The sequence below is a fragment of the Danio rerio genome, chromosome 7 (genome assembly GCF_049306965.1).
Source record: "Danio rerio strain Tuebingen ecotype United States chromosome 7, GRCz12tu, whole genome shotgun sequence".
NCBI classification, from domain to species: Eukaryota; Metazoa; Chordata; class Actinopteri; order Cypriniformes; family Danionidae; genus Danio; species Danio rerio.
Window position 1 is genome coordinate 68,475,547 of NC_133182.1, and position 20,298 is coordinate 68,495,844.

The 20,298-nt window shown below is 38.8% G+C and overlaps 2 protein-coding genes across 6 annotated transcripts in view; both read left to right on the plus strand.

The window, feature by feature from the left end:
• The window catches only part of znf609b (zinc finger protein 609b), a 121,649-nt gene extending 108,454 nt beyond the window's left edge, over window positions 1–13,195 (plus strand). The window contains exons 4-9 of one of the 4 annotated variants that reach the window (XM_068222301.1): window positions 4,492–4,579; window positions 5,221–7,531; window positions 7,828–8,152; window positions 8,659–9,024; window positions 9,860–9,929; window positions 10,816–13,195. In XM_068222301.1, the coding sequence (XP_068078402.1) occupies window positions 4,492–4,579; window positions 5,221–7,531; window positions 7,828–8,152; window positions 8,659–9,024; window positions 9,860–9,929; window positions 10,816–10,825 (3,170 nt within the window). In that variant the 3' untranslated portion in view covers window positions 10,826–13,195. Of the gene's footprint in view, window positions 1–4,491; window positions 4,580–5,220; window positions 7,532–7,827; window positions 8,153–8,658; window positions 9,025–9,859; window positions 9,939–10,815 lie in introns of all 4 variants that reach the window. The other 3 variants (NM_001030081.2, XM_068222303.1, XM_068222302.2) reach the window with 3 other exon arrangements.
• A 3,853-nt stretch (window positions 13,196–17,048) lies between these two features.
• The window catches only part of gramd2aa (GRAM domain containing 2Aa), an 88,216-nt gene continuing 84,966 nt past the window's right edge, over window positions 17,049–20,298 (plus strand). The window contains exon 1 of one of the 2 annotated variants that reach the window (XM_005166601.5): window positions 17,049–17,245. In XM_005166601.5, coding sequence (XP_005166658.1) covers window positions 17,136–17,245 — 110 coding nt within the window. In that variant the 5' untranslated portion in view covers window positions 17,049–17,135. Of the gene's footprint in view, window positions 17,246–19,653; window positions 19,799–20,298 lie in introns of those variants that run through there. The other variant, XM_009303477.3, reaches the window with a different exon arrangement.

Here is a 20,298-nt window from a genome sequence, read left to right on the forward strand (position 1 = left end):
TAACGACCTTACTATTGGATATCCCCCACTGCAGAAAAATCAGAAACGAAACCCCCCAAAAAGTACACCTTACCTGGATCCTAAAGAACAGTTTGGAGAGCGATGGAACCAGGATTGTCAGGGGGCATTTAATACAATCATAGAGAAGCTGACCTCTGCTCCAGTCCTCGGATACGCAGATCCTAGACTCCCCTATGTGTTGACCACTGATGCCAGCACTGTTGGACTTGGAGCAGCTCTTTATCAAGAGCAGGAAGGTCGAATGAGGGTGATTGCTTTTGCAAGTAGGGGACTAACTAAAAGTGAAGCAAAGTACCCCGCTCACAAATTAGAATTCCTTGCACTCAAGTGGGCAGTCACAGCCAAATTCAGTGACTATCTTTATGGAGGAGAGTTCACTGTGATTACAGACAGCAACCCACTCACCTACATATTAACATCTGCAAAACTCGATGCAACCAGTTACAGATGGCTGTCCAGCCTGTCAACATTCAATTTTAAGATCCAGTATCGTGCAGGCAAAAGAAATCTAGATGCAGATGGACTCTCAAGACGGCCCCATGATGAACAGATTGATGATTTCGCCTCTCAGAAAGAACGTGAAAGAATCAAACAATTCACTCTCCATCACTTAGCTGAGACAGAACAACAAGTTATCTTGCCCGATGCAGTAAAAGCCCTCTGTGAACGACACCAAGTATATCAGAGCTGTGGTGATTCTAACCTACCGTATTCTCAACTTACTGTGGTAGAATCACTGTCCCAAAGTGTTGATGCAGTACCCCAAGAATTCCAGCAGGAGGCAGGAGGCCTTCCAGTTCTTCCCCAAATGTCAGAGGAAGAGTTAAAAGAATGTCAAAGAACTGATCCAGTGCTTGAAAAAGTAATTAGGCACCTTAATTCTGGAAAGAAACCTCATGGGAAAGTAGAGCCTGCAGAAGTAGCTTTGTGGCTAAGAGAGTGGGACCGCTTTGAGTTCAAGAATGGAATCTTATTTAGAAAGAGACAGGACCCAAGAGGCGTATTGTATCAGTTGGCCTTGCCCAAAAAGCTCAGAGGAAATGTATTAAAAAATCTGCACAATGACATGGGGCATCTCGGAATTGAAAGGACTTTGGACCTGGCTAGAGCCCGTTTTTACTGGCCAAAAATGGCAATAACTGTGGAAGAGAAAGTAAAGACCTGTGAGCGATGTGTAAAACGAAAGACCCCTCCTGAGCGGGCTGCACCCCTGGTGAATATCACAACCAGCAGACCCCTTGAACTAGTCTGCATAGACTACTTGTCACTAGAGCCTGATCGAAGCAACACTAAAGACATCCTTGTAATTACTGATCATTTCACCAAGTATGCTGTTGCAGTGCCTACTAGAAACCAGAAAGCTGAAACTGTGGCCAAATGCTTATGGGACAACTTTTTCATCCATTACGGGTTTCCTGAAAGAATTCTGAGTGATCAGGGGCCCGACTTTGAGTCAAGAATAATCAAAGAACTGTGTGGCATAGCAGGAATACAAAAAGTAAGAACTACGCCTTACCATCCCAGAGGCAACCCTGTAGAACGTTTCAACAGAACATTGCTCCAAATGTTAGGGACCCTGGAGGACAAACAAAAGACCTATTGGAAAGACTTTGTTAAACCATTAGTCCATGCTTACAATTGCACTCGTAATGACACAACAGGATTCTCACCTTACGAGCTGATGTTTGGGAGACAGCCTCGGCTGCCAGTAGACATAGCATTTGGTTTACCTGCTACTGGGTCATCCCCATCTCATTCCATTTATGTGAGAAATCTGAAAGATCGCTTAGAGGAAAGCTATAGAATAGCTACTGAGAATGCCTCAAAATTAGCAAGAAGGAACAAGAAACGATTTGATGAGCGAGTAGTCACCTCATTCCTTGAGGTTGGAGATCGTGTTCTAGTACGGAATGTCAAGCTAAGAGGAAAGCATAAATTGGCTGATAAGTGGGAGAAAGAGATCTATGTTGTGTTAAAGAAGGCGGGAGACTTACCTGTTTATACTGTTAGTCCAGAAGGCAGGGATGGCCCACTTCGCACACTGCATCGAGACTTGCTGCTGCCCTGTGGATTCTTACAAGAAAGCATGCCTGAGCCAGTAAAACCTAAACCACCCCGCAGACCTAGAACTCGAGCAAACACCAGTGCAAGAGAACCTGATACTATGACTGAGAGTTCTGACTCTGAGGATGATTCAATGGATCACTACTCACGTAGACACTTACCAAAAGTAGAGAGCAGAATCCTCTTCAATCCAAGACATGTTAAGCCTTCAAGAGACAGGCCGATTGCAGAACTTTCTAGTAAAACAAGAGTCGTGAAAAGTAAAATCAATGACTGTCCTGCAATAGAGATACCACAAGAGAACTTACCTTACTTACCTGAAGATGAAAACTGTCCCATGAGTGAACCTGAAAGAGAGAACACACCTGTAATGGATTCTGTTAGACCAGATATGTTAAGAAACGTACCTGTAGTAAATGATCAAGAACTATCGGAACAGAGAGATGAACTGGAAATATTGAGTGAAATAGATGATGAAGCTGATCAGAGAAATATTCACAGTGGCCAGGCAGTGATCGACCAGGTTGAAAGAAATACATTGAGACGTTCGCAAAGACACCGTGAGCCACCACAAAGGCTACAGTACTCTCAATTAGGGAATCCTCTTTCTCTGGTTATACAATCCTTACTACAAGGTCTCAGTACAGCAGTCACTGCATCTTTAGAGGAGTCTGATTGCCCCAGAGAAGCCTCTCTTTTAATGCAGAAAATGTTCCCTTCTGCTGCCGTTACGCAGCCTAAAAGATGCAGAGGGACCTGCATAGATTCCAGGCGGGGAGAATGTAACCCGGATAACCCAGGTTACTAGTTGTTAGTACACAGCAATAGAAAAAATAGAAATACCCTTATAAATATGAGAAAAAACACTGGCAGAATACTCGATTAAATAATATACATTAAAATTATTTATTTATATAAATAATTTATAAAAGAGTATTATACAGCATTCAAGGGAGTAGTGTTTTAGAATGACATCATCGTGCCTTACACTTTAGCAGCAGATCAGCTTTCCAAACAATAACAAATCTCGCTTGTCTGTTAGTTTGTGTTTACTGTTGCTATGGTGATTCAGTGTTTGCAAGGGAGTGAGAGAAGATTGAGAGAAAAAGCGTCATTTGTATATGAGAGTGAAATCTGCACACGAGTGCCACCTGGAGTTTTCCTGGGTTTTCGCTTTGATTTTGAGTGATTTCCTTGGCTGGGTTTTTTGTGTGTGTCGAAGCATCTGTGATGAGTCCCTAATTCACGTTGGACTCGAGGAGAAACTTACGGCGAGCCACCCACGGAACCGACTCTCCTGTTAGACTGTGTGTTTGTGCCACCGGACTGGTAGGAGAGTTATTTTGATTGTTTGGAGAAACGAGACTCGGACTCATCGCGACCTTCCGCTTTTCCTTCTTACTTTTCCTAAAATCCTCAACGGAAAACCTTTACTGGAACTGAGCTAAGAGAATCAACAGTTCTCTTTCACGAAATCCTTGGTATTGAACTGTGAACGGCAACCGGTGGAACGAATCATCTGAAAGCGAAACAAATCCTTTGGACAGCAAAACGAATCTTTTGAGTAGCGAACGATTCATTTGAACAGAGTTTTGATTCTTTGAACAGTGAGGTGATTCATTCTAACAGAGTAGCGATCTCTTGAACAGGGAGGTGATTCATTTGAACCGTGTATTGATTCTTTAAACAGAGAGGTGATTTATTTGAGCACATTAATGATTTATTGAGTTAAAAGTGTGAATATTGAATTATAGCCTGCATTTGAGTAGAGTTGGTATATTTATTATTGATTTATTTCTTTATTTTCTTTTATTTATTATATTTGAGAATACAGAGTATTTTTTATCACAAATTTATTGCCTTCTTTACTTTGTTTTATACAAAGGGTAACACAGTGTTGTAGCTTTCTAAGATTTTTATTTTCATTTTGTACAAGTGTTTGAAATTTCTCAACTGTCTTGATCACAACTTTGTTTTAACTGTATATTGACTTCACGTTCATCTGTGTAAAGAAAAAAAGAGAAAATTATTTACTTTTTATTATTATAATTTATAATCGAACCTATATATACATAAATACTTATGCTTATTGGACAGAAATTCACAAACTCATAACATATTTCTAATTATATAAACTATATTGAAGGAAAAAACTGACTGTGTCTGATTATTCACTCACCTGCTGTGCTGCTTTTCTCTCTCCAGTAGCCGTTCTTTCTCTTCTGACCAATTGGCCCACATTGAAAGATACGCTATCGCGACAAATCAATCGTACTTGCTACATGTGCTCCCAATCAGCAAAGGTTGTCATAACTATATAGTGTAACTTTGAATTAAACCTCTAAACAGAATAGAGATAAACCCAAATTATTATTAAGGGTCCTTTTTGTTTTTATTCTTTTAAAGGAATGCTGGTAGTCAATGTTACTTGGCGGAACAAAACATATGTCGGAACACTGTTGGATTGTACCCGTCATGACTGGGCTCCTCCAAGGTATGTAAAATGTTTTGAGTTCTTGTTTCTGATTGTCAGTATTCCTCCTTTCCTCCCACACCACTCTCTCATACTCCCTCTGGAATAGCAGTAAACCAGGTGCAACTCAACATAACCGTTACACACGAGGTACAGAATTAAAAAGAGACACCATCAGGTGATAAGTCTAGAATGAATTGATTTATAATTAGAATATTCAGATTTATTTATTTGTTGTTGATTAGTGACCTTATATTATTCACAATAATGTATTAGTGCAGGGGTGGCCAATCCTGTTCCTGGAGATCTACCTTCCTGCAGATTTCAGTTGCTACCCATATCAAACACACCTGAACCAATTAATTAGGACCTGAACACCTCGTGATAATTACAGGCAGGTGTGTTTGATATGGGTTGCAACTGAAATCTGCAGGAAGGTGGCTCTCCAGGAACAGGGTTGGCCACCCCTGTATTAGTGGAATTAAATGTTAAAATGTTAGTAGTTCTGTATTGGCTTTGTAGTTAGTAGTTTCCGATATCAGTAACAAATCTGCACTTACTGTTAGTTATTTCACAGTTTAGACTAACTAAAAATGTTCTTTACATATTACAGTCTAATATATTTACACAAATTACATTTATCTTCCTTATTTTCCATTAAGGTTTTGTGAATCTCCCACAAGTGACCTAGAAATGAGAAATGGACGTGGCCGTGGTAAAAGAATGCGACCCAATAGCAACACCCCAGTCAACGAGAACAGCAACTCGTCTGATAACAAGGGCAGCAACAACAGCAAGACAAGAGCAAGTTCCAACAGCAAGGGTCGGCGTGGAAGCCAAAACTCCTCTGAGCGCAGAACTCCACCCAACAGCAACACAGAAGACATAAAAGCCAGTCCATCCTCAGCCAGTAAGCGCAAAAGCAAGCCTGCATCAGACATGGAGCCCAACTCCAGCTCAGAGGATTCTAAAGGCAACAAACGTATGCGCACAAATTCAAATGGTGGAATGACCTCCTCTGCACTCCCAATTCCCATCATCAAAACGGAGTCCCTTCCTCCTCCTTTAGACCGTACCTGTCCCTCACCAGTACTGATTGATTGCCCACATCCTAACTGTAACAAGAAGTACAAGCACATCAATGGGCTGAAGTATCATCAAGCTCGTGCTCATAATGATGACGATGTTAAGTTGGACATGGATGGAGACAGTGAATATGGGGAAGAATCTTCTCTCCACCCTGAGCCAGGAAGTTGCAATGGAGCTTCGATTACGCAGAAAGGCTCTCTTTCCCCAGCAAGATCTGTCACACCTAAAGGAAGAGGATTTGATGCTCAAAGTCCATCTCCTTCTCCTGGAAAGTTTGGCTCCAAGTCAAAGAAAAAGAATGGTGACACTGAAGCAGACGTTTGCAGCACATCCATGGAAGTTTGTGAGGACGGACCTTGTGTCACTGCGGATGAGGCTAGCAATGATGGAATGGAGGACAGAAAGTCCAAAAAGCCAAACAGCAATGTGAAGTCTGAGAAGATGTCCCAGAAGAACATGAAATCCTCCAGGAACATGGCTCCATCAATCCCTTCTCAGCAGATGTACTCTCTACAGCCAACATCATTCAGTGGTGGAAGCCCCAACCACCCTCCTGTTATGGCCAATATGCTGCAAGGCATACCCAAGAGTCCCCAACTGAAAGGCATACAGTCAAAGTTAGGTGCACCAGGGGACTCATCGCCAATTAATCCAGCTTTGAGCAGCTCCAAGGATAAAAAGAAAAAGGACAAGAAAAAGAAAGATTTGGCCAAGGATGCAGACAGTCCTAAGCTCCCAGGGAAAAGTGGGAAAACTGAAGAGGGGAAAAGTCCATACTCTGAGTCCTCTGACCCAGGAAACAGGAGTGAGGGTCATCTCAATGGCTCCTCAGACCCTCATCAAAGCCGCCTTGCTAGCATGAAAGCAGAGGCAGATAAAATATACAGTTTCACAGATAATGCTCCCAGTCCATCTATTGGGGTAGCCAGTCGTGTGGATAGCAGTGGACAGCCTCTCACTCCCCTGCATGTTGTCACCCAGAATGGGGCTGATAGCTCCTCTGTGAAAACAAACAGCCCTGCATACTCTGACATATCTGATGCCGGAGAGGATGGTGAAGGCAAGGTAGAAGGAGTCAAAGTCAAGACAGAAGATCAGTCAAGCAGGGACGGTGCCAAGAAAGCACTCTTTCCCTCTCAGGCATCCTCTAAGGAATCTTCATATTATCCTGGCTATGACAACTACTACTCTCCCAGTTACTCTCACCCTAGCCCCGGTGGTGCCACTGCAGGTGGACCTCTACCGGATGGGCAAGCTGTGAAACTAAAGAAGGAAGAGGAGCAAGAATTGGTGGAGGAGAAGGTGAAAGTGGACATGCAGGATGAGCGCAAAGCTGAGGTTGCCTCAAGTCAGCCGCACCAACAGCAGCAAGCCTCTGTCATTCAGCAACGATCCAATATGTACATGCAGCCACTTTACTACAACCAGTACTACGTTCCCCAATATGGATACCCTGACCAGGTTTATCATAACCACCTCATGAACACTAATCCAACCTACAGGCAGCAGTATGAGGAAAGGCAGAGACTTATGGCTGAGCAGCATAGGTCTGCTGAAAAGAAGCCAGATTCAGGTTTAAAGGACAGGGAATCCTCTCTAAAGGAGGACTGGAAACAGAAGGGGCCTGTTCCTCCAGGCCTAACAAAAGCCCCCAGCCTTTCAGACCTAGGAAAGCCACAGGCCCCTGGCAAACAGAGAGACACTTCCTCTGAAGCTGCCAAGTCAGTCATCATCCCTAAAGGGGAGGAGACCAAGCTGCAGCCACAGCAGGCCGAGGGGCTTAAAATGAAGCTCAGTGAAGCTGGCCATCATGGAAAGGATGACTCAAAGGCAAGTGTGGAGTCTGCCAGGCTGGGTATGGAGCAAGCCATGTGGTATAGACAGGTGAGGCAAATATTTGATTCTTAAGGTAAAAGCCTGTACAGTTAACATGCTGGAGGGATAATTCACTCACAAATGAAAAATTACTCATTTTTACAGACCTTCATGTTGTAATGGAGGGTGTTCAAAAGGACCAAAACAAGTGCACTTAAAGTCTTATTTATAATGCAAGACTCATTGGTCTTTGTGTGTTATTGTGACCATTTAAATTAAATGAAAGATCACATATTTCAGAGTTTTAAACTGATTTATCATCTCTCGAAATCAGTTTTATCATCTCTGTTACTTCTTTGTTTCAGTACCCTGACAGTCAGAGACCACCAGATGACGACCGAGATCGGGAACGGGAGCGGGACAGAAAAGGCAAAGAGGAGAGGTCTAGGCAGAAAGACAGTAGCTCCAAAGAAGATAATAAAGATGTAGTTGATGTTTCGTGTCCTCCGAGCATTGAGGACCAGCGAAGTGGAGGGAAAGATCCCCGGCCCAATCCCCACATACCTTTCGGCTCCCCTTTGGCACAGCACCAACCCTACCTGCATTACATGCATGGATATCCTTTTGGGCAAAGCTATGATCCCAACCATCCTGGATACAGAGGCATGTCCTCCATGATGAACTATCCGGGTAAGACAAACAACAATCTCTAAATGGTGACTTGTATCAATGAAAATGAACATTGTTTACCTGTTCCTGAACTTCATGCTTTTTATTATTGGTGTATGGTTTGGCCAGTAACATACTGTATGCAAGTACAAAATTTGGATTGCTTGGAAGACACATTTTGAGTATGCAGTCTCAACCTCTGTACTCAAGATGTCAGTAAAGTTACTTTAAAGTATGAGTGCTGTTAAGCCTAAAGTATTATTATTTAGGTTACTAACAACAGTTTCACCTCTCATAGTTGACCCAATGCCCACTATATTGCCCCTTGTGGCAAATTGAGAGTACAACACATATTTGCATTTCGTAAAACATTTTTAACATATTTTGGAACAATGAAATGCAAAATCAACTTGATTAAGTGAAAGCGTTGGCATTCCTGCAACCTGCATAAAGTATGTTTGGGGCCTTAATGTGCATTTTAAGTGCATAATGGCAGTAGAAACACACTATGGTCTCCTTATCTTTAGGGTCCTATCTGCCAGCGGGATACCCTTTTTCGCCTTATGGCAGTAAAATGATCAGTGGAGAAGAGGGAGAGAAATCTCGCTCAAGCCCCACAGTCAGCAGCAAGTCGGCTTCAGAGTCCAAAGCACTGGACATATTACACCAACACGCCAATCAGTACAAGAGCAAATCGCCCACCGTTGCTGACAAGCCCTCCCATGAAAGGGAGCGAGGACTAGGTGACCGAGAGCGGGAAAGAGAAAGAGATCGAGAGAGGGAGCGAGAAATCGATAGACCTCGATCATCTCCCTCCCAACGCATAATGGCACCCCACCACCACCTAGGCTATCCCCTTGTAGCCGGGCAGTACGATCTGTCTTATGCCACAGGTCAGCAGTTTAGTACTCTTTCACAGTTACTTCAAATGAAAAGATTAGCACTGAGCTAAACTTACAATCTGTTGGACAACAGTATCTATGATTAAATGAATTGTTATATATTTTTAATGGTATAGAATATGTTTATGTAGGTGTATAGTGTATTTTGGCCTTGTGTTAAAAGGATTTTTTTTTCATAAGGTTTTTTTTAATTAGGCTCATTTTAAAACTCACCTCGAGTTAAACAGTTGAGTTTAACCCTTTTTTGATCTATTCATCTGATCTCCGGATCTGGTGAGGACACTTTTAGCTATAGCATAGATCTTTACACCAAAATGAGTTCCTAAACATATTGGCCTACAAAATGACAACTTTTCAATTTCTTTAGTCTAAGTAAATGATGCAACTACAAAAGTGTCAAGCTTTAAATAGAAATTTTTTTTAAACTTAAGACATTTTTGTGTGCTAACTGTCTAATCTTATTTAATGATTTATGCTAAGCTAAGCTAAGCTAAAAGTGCTTCTACCAGACCTGAAGATCAACTGAATGGATTTAAAAAGAGTTAAAGTCAACTGTTTAATTCTAGGGCACTTCGAAAGAGGTGTTCTTTTAATAATGGTGTTAATAGAAGTTCTGTATCACACTGATGAAATGTATTTAAAATATATTCAGTAAGGAGATGGCTAATGTTAACCATGCATTTCTTAATGAAATTTAAATGCTTCATCTGAAGTGTTTAGGGTGGGAAAAAAAGCAACAAATTATTGCTGCTATAAAACTATGTCAATTCCACAAGGAAACGCTGAGAGTAAACAACATCTTTACCGAATGTTCCCTTAATTGCAGGCCTTTCATCGTCAGCGATTGTTGCCAGTCAGCAAGCCTCAGCCCCTTCCCTGTACCCACCAGCACGGAGGTGAGAATGGTAAGACAAACAAAGATCAAGCAATGTCATAAAGAGGGTTGAATTGTGGTCAAACAAAGAGTACATTACACAAATTGCTGTAAATGATAGCATCGGTGTGTCCCCATTTCAGCATATAATGTGTAACTTAAAAGCTTTTTGTTGTTCCATTTGCTCTGAGGCCTTGCAGTTTAAAGATTCTGTAGACCTCAGGCTGTTTTAGGGGATTATGACTGGTATGAACTCCTAGATTAAGGCTAGTGTTTTGAGGACAGTAGTTCTTTCCAGGATCGTTTTGGCAAATGAGGCCTATACTGACCTCTGGTGGACAAACTTTGTATAGCATTAAGAAGACGGAGATTTCTCTGTTAAAGTCAGGGGTGTCCAAACTCAGTCCTGGAGGGCCAGTGTCCTGCACAGTTTAGCTCCAACTTCCTTCAACACACCTACCTGGAAGAATAACACTTAGAAAGAACTTGATTAGCCTTTTCAAGTGCGAAGTGCAAATATGCAGGGCACCAGCCCTCCAGGACCAAGTTTGGGCACCACTGGGTTAAGGCATGGTCATAATAAATATAGCACAATAGCTATAAAATAATAAATACATTTATTAATTTAAATAAATCATTTTTAATTAAATAAAATAAATTAATAGATATGTTTATTTAAATTAAATAAATGTTTACTTAATATTTTTTAAATAATTATTAACTTGATTTATTATTAATCATATACAATTGTCACTCTATAAATTAAATTATAATTCTTAACTGTAAAGATGCCTTTCGTAGATGAGAATGGGGCATAAGGTATCTATATTTGAAGATGTGTGGCATCTAAAATGTATGAACACCCCTTCTCTAACCAGTTGTTTCTTGTGTTTTCTTTCTGCCTTTAGGGAAACCTGATTGTCTCGCCGTTCTTTACAAATAATCATGTGACTGGATCACATGGGGAAGTATATGGAGCTCATTTAGACATCAGTTGAATGGTGTTTCTATATTTTTAGTTCTTCTGCCGGAATGTGTGGCAGATTGATGTTTTCCTAGTATCTGTACCTCGTACCCCACTATAGACTGTGAGACCAGGTTCAAAGCCATCCCGCCCTGCTCAAAGCCCAGCTGGCCACTGAACTAAGCCTGTGAACCGGTGCGAAATGATCGAAAAAGCAAAGGACTTGTCATTCCGCTCACCCGACACAGGATGGAGGCCAGACAAGAGGCAAGGACTCGAGGGGACACATAAGAACACAAAGACTGAAAATAGTTTTATCACACTGAGATAACTAAAGTTGTTTCCCTTTTTTTATTTTAGTCGGCATCCTCACTTGAAAACCAATCAAACGACAACAGCAACAAAAAGATTTTTGAATTGTACTCCACAAGTGAAAGCTGCGGATAATAATCTAGCATTGTCTCATATCTCCGTCTTTCTGCCAGTGGTTCCTAAACGGTTCTCACTGCCACATGCCTCAAGACTGCTATTTTTTCCTTTTATATGACTCCTTTCTCTAGCATCATTGGTTCCGTGTAGCAAAAAACGATCAATCGTACATTCGATAAGTTATAGCACTCAGCTTAAGATGCATACTAAGTTTTCCTAACGCTAAGCCACACCATCAAACTAGCATATCGAAGAAATCATCCTGTATCAGTTTAAAAAATTTCACGACTGCTTTCAGCGAGACATTTCATATTGCGAAATCTAATTTTAGCAAGCACTGTGTTGCCAGTTTTTCTCCAAAACATCACTGGCGGAGGTCCGTTTACTCCAGGGAACCTTTCTCCGATTTTACTTGGTTATCCTTCAACTCGAATCCAAACATCCTCCTGACCTCATCACTAACAGAATTTCCCATTTATTACTATGGTTCTTGAAAAAAAAAAGTGGATGTTCGTTAACGTGGCAAGGTATAGTAAGTTGTTTTAGCCAGACGCTTACGTGGTGGCCGTTCTGCTACAGCGGTTATGGGGTGCGTGACACCAGAGGCCCAGTAGTTTTGTTCTAATTGTTCTGAAGTTCTTGCATGGGGCCGCTCTATCCCTGAACACTTATCGTGAAAGTGTCGTGATAATCTCCAGCGTGTTTTTCTGAAACCAAGTGAGCGTTTGACCCCCGAAACATGCTTTTATAGCCCATCATGCTCTGTGTATTTCACGTGTCGTTCAGCATGGTGTATACTATAGCACTAGAAATGTGACTTTGAACAGTGTCTCCTCAGGCAACGCAAACTTCGGGTTTGCACCAAACGCTGTCGATATTCTTGGTTGCGCACACTATGTGATGTCTGTATATGATGTACAGAAGGGACTGTTTTAAACTGCAATCAAGAAACCATCCGATTACGTAGATGTTTTGTTTGGGAATCTGTCACTAGGGTGTTTTTTTTTTTTCTTCTTCTCCTCCATAGCTTTTGATTGGCTTGCTGTTACAATGCTTGCTGTTTTTTTTTTTAAACATTCGATATGTCTGTGAAACTTTTCGAAGAGTCTCTCAATCCAAAACTGGTTGCAGCTCTCAGTGGATCTCAGGCAGTTTGCTTTCTGCTGAAAATGCTGTTTTTTTTGGGTCATGTTTTCACACTAAGTGATTCAAGCTGGTGGATTTTAACAGGCTCTGTTGGAACGAGAAGGACAGACAGGTGTTCGGGGGATTACGTTGACTCATCCGCTCCCTCTCATGCCTAAAGTCGCAACAAAAAACGCAAACTACAGGAGTGAAGCACTATGGTACACCGAATACTGAGAGAAAGAGGGTTTTTACATTACACGTCTGAATTCATCGGTATGCCATTTGATTTTAGGGCTCGTGGGGATGCTCAGACAACTCTTTGGAACACATCATGGTTTTTTATTTGTAAGTTATGAAAGATTTTCAGTAAAGGTCGTGAAAGTTGTCTGTGCGTTTAGTTTTAAATGGTGCTCCGTCAACACACTTTGATTTGATTTGGAAAGAGGATGCAGTGCACTCTTGCATGCTTTTGCGTCATTTTCACTACAGACTACCAACCCTTTCCTGTCGCGCTTCATCCCAAGCGTCTCTCGAAAGACAATTTATTATCACCAAGTGTCAGGCCCTGGTACTTAAAGAATGTTTACATTTTTTTTAATGGCTTTGTTTGGAATATTTTTGGCTGTATCACCCAATTCCTCCTGTTCTTTCTCGGACTGTTCTCTTATGTAAAGTGTACATTACCACGTTTCTTTTTTTTATACAATACTGTAACTTGCCTTTGTACATTTAGGCAAAAAAAAATAAATCTTTTTATGAGACAATCACATCTTTCCTTGCTTCGCTCTGTTTGTTTCCATTTTAGTCATCTGTTGTCTTTTTAAAGGGATAGTTCACCCAGAAATGTAAATTCTCTGATCTTTTACTCATTCTTCATTTGTTCCAAACCTGTTTGAGTTTGTGGTAACACTTTATTTTAATTGTGCCTATTGCACATTATGTTGACTACATGCTAATTACTTCTCATTTAAGTATTAGTAGACTGTCTACATAATATGATACTGCTCCTTCAACAGACATTTATCTGACTCTAGGAAACTTTGCAAGTACATTTTAACTTACACTAAAGGCTAGTTTATATTTCTGTGTCAAGCCCGCGCATGTTGTTTTGGCGCAGCCTTCACGCGGTCGCAGAGCCCTCAATATAGCTGACGCCAACGATAAATCGCACATTTCAAAAAACTATGTGTCGGAACGACGCATAGCACAAGCTCTGTGATTGGTCAGCTTGGTAGCTGTGCTTAGTGTGGGCAGTGCTGAGAGTCGTGAGCCCAATGGAGCGAGTGCTTACAAGTGTCGAGTCTGTGAAGGAGCTCCAGATGTTTTGTATTTACCTTATTAGCGCCAGACAGAATCTGCGGACAGATTTTTGCGCAGAATATTGTAAAATATGTGGATTTGGTCTGAATGATTTTGGGTGTATTGTAACTAAAAACTTTATGTTGAATAAAAGATGATACATTTAACTTTTATTTAATGTTTGCAATACAAATCCTATTAGATCCATTTATTTGGCAAATAAAGCAAGTCTCCCATGTAATAAATCTCTATATACTGTATCTACTAAGACACAGAATTGTTTCTTTACTAACTGTATTGTAAGTAAATCGTATGAACATTTTTATATTAGTCAGTAATATTCCTGAAATTAGTTTAAAAGCTAAATAAATATAAATTTACACACAACTGAATAAATAGACTCAATGATGGGCTGAAAGTCTGCAGCTGTCTGCGTGCACAGTTTCCGTGTGGGCCTACTTACTGTACGATTGAAGTTGTTGCACATCTACCGGTTCTCACCAATGTTGCCAACTATTTTCAATGAAAAGACGCTAAGCTCTGCCTGGAACGTCACTAAATATCACCAGATTGTCAAACGTCAATTAGCATATTACACTTTATTTATGCATGTCAGCAGGGCTTAATTTATGCTGGAACACATCGGATCTGGATCCGGCACCTAATTTTACCGATCCCCCTCCTCAACCCACTTCACTGTCGTCCACCACACCCCCCACCCAGCCCGCTCCCCACTTTCGTGCGCCATCCTCGGGTATGCCGGATCCCTTACCTTAATCTGTTCCAGGACCTCGCAATTCACAAATTAAGCACTGCATGTCAGTTTAACTACATTTATTGCTTTTTGAATACAGTAAATCCGTATAGATGTGTAGTGGATTTGCAGTAATCTCTCAGACATAATAAACTCAGAGTTAAACTTCAAGTTTTGAAACTGTTTCACTAAAATATAAGAATAAAAACAAACGACTCACGAAGAAACTTGTTACAAAGGAGCATAACACAACCTACTGCCAGCTAATGTTTCAGAAGTGCAGAGCAACACAAACAGCACGCTGAAGTATAAATGCACGGTTATGTGCCAGGCTGGTGCCGTGGGTCACTCCAATCATTCGATGCAGAAGTAAAAACCAGACTTTACCCTAACCCCAACCTAACAGTCCACCTATAATCTATTGAGAATAAGTTGGCATGTAGATGCAATGTAACTGAAATTTAACAAAATGCATTAAAGGGACCATCAAAATTAGGGCTGTGCAATAAATCGAAAATCTGATTTGGATTTTGGCTTCTAACGATTATGAAAATGCATTAATCAAGATAAACGATTATTGCATCATATACCGCCGCTTTTCCAGTTGTACACATTTGTTGCTCTTAAAAGCACGAAAGACCGCATGCTTCTGTGTGTTGGGTGCACGCACAGTCAGAAGCATGCGGTCAGCATTCGTTTTCATTCGCACACTGAGATGAGCAGAGTGCACACATCTAAAGTCATCTTAATGTGAGCATTTTAATGGTCAAATAGAAGTCAAAACACGGTGTTTGGTGATTATTCATATTAACACTCATTTGTGTAATAAACAAATGAGTTGTGAATCAAAAGACATGCGAAAGAGAAACCATTTAAGTGACAGCGCACAATGTTCCTCCTGCCGCCTGTTTCCATCATTATTAATCAAAAAACAAAAGGAGAAAATCCCTCACTGCTCTTGACTGAAGAATTTTGTAGCTAAAGTGTTTTTACTACAGTGAAGATGCTTAAAGCACAGTTTGTTTCATATTTTTATTCTATTGTATTTATTTCTCTTTCCTTTGCAGAGTGAAAAATAACTGTATGCAGTTAAAGTCAGAATTATTAGCCCTCCTGAATATTAGCAGCCCTTTTCCCCCAATTTCTGTTTAATGGAAAGTTTTTTTCAACTTATTTCTGAACATAATAGTTTTAATCACTCATTTCTAATAAATCATTTCTTTTGTCCTTGCTATGATGACAGTACATAATATTTTACTAGATATTTTTCAAACTACAAGCATTCAGATTCAAAGTGCGATTCAAAGGCTTAATTAGGGTAATTAGGCAAGTCATTGTATAACAGTTTCTTCTGCAGATAATCAAAATATATTGCTTAAGTGGGCTAATAATATTGACCTTAAAATAGGATTCAAAATATTTAAACCTGCTTTTATTCTAGCCAAAAATAAATAAATAAATAAGCCGTTCACCAGAAGAAAAAATATTAGAGGAAATGCTGCAAAAATTCCTTGCTCTGTTAAACATCATTTGGGAAATATTTATTTGAAAAAAAAGTTCTCAGGGGCGCTAATAATTTTGACTTCAATTGATAAGTGTTTTGAAAAATCGTGATTACAATTATGACCAAAATAATCGTGATTATGATTTTTCTCAAAATCGAGCAGCTCTAATCAAAATAAAGTGATACAGAGTTTCTCTCTTTTGTTAAACACAATGGAAACTTTTGAAGAGTGTTGAAAACCTGTAACTATTGACTTCTATAGTATTTATGTTTCAAACTATGGAAGTCAATGGTTACATGTTTACATCATTCTTCATAATATCTTCTTTTGTGTTCAAAAAACTCAAAGTTCTGAAACCTTTTGGTAGAATTTTCAACTTTGAGTGAACTATCCCTTTAATAAAAAACACTGTAAGATCAATTTACACCACTAGAGGACACTCACACCCACTGTGCCACCGATTTCTTACCACATTTGTTTACTTTATTCCCTTTCTACACCATTTTATGATTTCTAAAAATGATTTTATTAAAAACCCATTTATGAATTAACCCAATTTACAGCCAATTCAACACAGATTGTACAAGCACTTTCATATTTATCAAATTCATATAAGGATTCCTATTTATCAAATTAATTTCCATGGTATATCCAAACAATGTTCTGCTATTTCAAAGATTTCCCTAATGGTGGCATTAGAAATCAATAATATGGCCTCAAAGAATTGCTCTAAATATGCCAGATGCCGTACGGTGAAATATGTTGGATGCATGAAAATTCCAGATTCCTAGCATTTTAATTCACTTCCCTTATTGCTCTAATTCTGTTAGGCAGTCATATGAATGCCTGGAAGGGTAATTGTTCTCAATCACTAGAGTATTCGCACAGTAAGAGCTAATGTGAAGGTCTTTGTGTGCAACAAAAGGGTCTTTTTATGTGCATAGTGATGGAGCGGCGGAGATTATGCGGGGATGTTTTTGTGGAGTGTAAATGTAAAATCTGATTATCGCTGCTCTGAGAAGGGGGAGGGTTGCGATGGAGGCAGGGAGATGCTGAGGCAATGACTTTTCCTCTGATATCCTGCAAGGGCATGGAAGTACACTTTTCCTCTCGCTGCTTAGCAAGTCTGCATCGGACATCTGGGATTTAATGGGATGCACTATATACGCTGCCAGTTCTGAGGCTCCTTCAGCGGAGGGGCCCGAGCTACAGAGACGCCCCCATGGTTACAGCAGCAGGACCTGTCGCACCCGTGTCCGGTGAGGCTACAATGCGTTGATCACATGCTAAGTCGAGAGTGGTTGGGTTTTTTTCATCAGTTAACAACTCAAATGTGATATAGTGTGTGTGTGTGTGTGTGTGTGTGTGTGTGTGTGTGTGTGTGTGTGTGTTTGCGTGTTTGCTGGGCACTTACAGATGTGTTTTTAATGTGCAATTGTAAAGGGACACACACACAAAAAAATTACATTTTGAAGGCAATTAACCAAGGTGTTGATAGTAAATACTGACTCTAATAGTTGGAAAAATGCAATGGAAGTCAATGGTTTCCATAAGCTTAGCATTTTTCACAATGCTTTGTTTTAACACAAACTGCAGTACTTTATTGTAAATACTATAGTGATTTTGAACCATTTCTATAGTAAAGTATTATACTGTTTGTGTGTGCGAGCGTACGTATTAATTTATATATATATATATATATATATATATATATATATATATATATATATATATATATATATATATATATATATATATATATATAAAATGGTATTTGCAACTCTGTTAATGAATGCTACATATAATACTTGTATTAACTGCAGTTAACTTAAATTCTGTAGTGTAATTTACTTTTTGCTTCAGTAAACTGTAGTGTATTGTGGTAGTAAACACTGACTAATGGTTGGGAAATGCAATGGAAGTCAATGGTTACTATCAGCTTAGCATTTTTCACATTCTGAACTATTACTATAGTAATGTGAATTATACTCTAGATATTATGGCATTTGCAACTGTTAATAAATGCTACAGAGAATGTTAGTATTAATTTCAGTTAATTAAAAAATATTGTAGTATAGTTTAGTATTTGCTTCAGTAAAAGGTGTGTTGTAGTATAATAGTATACCCAACATACAATTGCACATTACAAACCTCTGAAGGATTGCTGAACACAAAACATACAGTTGAAGTCAGAATTATTAGCCGCCCTTTGTTTTTTTTTCTTTTTCTTTTCTCTTTTAAATGTTTCCAAAATGATATTTAACTGAGCAAGGAAATTTTCACAATATTTCTGATTATATTTTTTTTTCTGGAGAAAGTCTTATTTGTTTTATTTCAGCTAGAATAAAAAACAGTTTTAAATTTTTTAGACACTATTTTAAGGATACAATTATTAGCCCCTTTAAGCTATTTATTTTCTCGATAGCCTACTGAACAAATCATCGTTATACAATAACTTTCCTAATTACCCTAACCTGCCTAGTTAACTTAATTAAACTAGTTAAGCCTTTAAATGTCACTTTAAGCTGTATAGAAGTGTCTTGAAAAATATCTAGTCAAATGTTATTAATTGTCATCATGGCAAAGATAAAATAAATCAGTTATTAGAAAGGAGTTATTAAAACTATTATGTTTAGAAATGTGTTGAAAAAATCTTCTCTTTGTTGAACAGAAATAGGGTACTAAAATAAACAAGGGGTCTAATAATTCAGACTTCAACTGTATGTTTTGTGTTCAGCAATCCTTCAGAGGTTTGTAATGTGCAGGTGAGTGAATTATGACAGTCTTTCATTCTTGGGTGATCTAGAATTAGTTTAAGCTATTAAAAACATGCTTTTTAAATTTTATTTCTGTTAATCACCAAACTCCAAATATATAGTTTTATTCAGACTGGATGCACTTTAAAATAATTCATTTAAAGTCATTTAATGTTACAAAAGTTTCTAATTCAAAGATGTACTGTTGTTTTTCACTTTCTTTTTAAATTATGATAAACATTGATTTCAGGCCACACTATATTATTTTATCTATCTATCTATCTATCTATCTATCTATCTATCTATCTATCTATCTATCTATCTATCTATCTATCTATCTATCTATCTATCTATCTATCTATCTATCTATCTATCTATCTATCTATCTATCTATCTATCTATCTATCTATCTATCTATCTATCTAGTATTTTTCATTTTTGTAAAATGTATTTACATTTTGCTGTTTAATTAGTTTCAACATACCAATATCAAATTAAAATCAAGCTGGAAATGTATTTTCAGCAACCATTGTGATTATGAATAACTAAATGAATGCACAATTGAAATTTAAAAATGTTGCTCTTAAAATACTGATATTTTCCTCATTGCAGTACACTTTAAAACTGCCCCTTAATTTTTAAGCAAGATATTATTTTTCATACACTGCTACATAACCCTGTAACAAATAGCCTATGTGTAGCTTAAAAGTGATTGAACTTATAAAACGAACTATAAGGAGCCAAACGAATGTTTATTAGGTTTCTCCACAGTGTCTTTCAGTCTGTGTAATGTGTGTGCGTTGATACTGAGGAGTAAATCCAGCGAGAGTTGCCGGAGCTTCTTAATAACACGAGTCGCTAATGCTGCTGACGCTTCAACCCTCATAAGACATGACACCATAACGCTCACTGTCACACTGATGACCCTTTACATTCATAAACAAGTACTCTATGCCCAAGGACTGTAATAACGCCGGTAATAATGCCGCTGTTTTTACACTGACTCACCTCTATGGGACACGTTGAGCGAGGCTTTGGATATTTCCTGTCAGCCAGGTATGTCTCAACTCACTGTAATGGCGACGTGTTGACGTCTAACCATTTAGAGTTCAAATTAATGAATGCAAGGTTATTTTGGTGCTTTGAAAGGATTAAATTGTTGTTTAGTCGGATAATATAGATTATTTTTTAGTAAGTGTGATATACTGTGATGGAGTTTGATTGGTTATTTATTTGGTTAATGATAAATTTGCAGTGCATTGACTTATTACAGTACAGATAAATAGCATAATGCTTACATTTTTTTTCACACGTCTAAAGCCATTGTAAAATAGATATGTTTTTTTTTTATATACAGCAAGTAAATGATTACTTGGCAGAAACCGTTTAGATTGATATTATTGTCAGTAATTAATATTAAAGATGATTTATTTCAGAATTGTATTATATCCTCCAACATTGCATAAACCAAATCACTAGAAAAATTACATTTTGGTAAGTTTACCACAATATGAAACTTTAATTTTTTTTATTAACCATAATTTTACAACTAATAT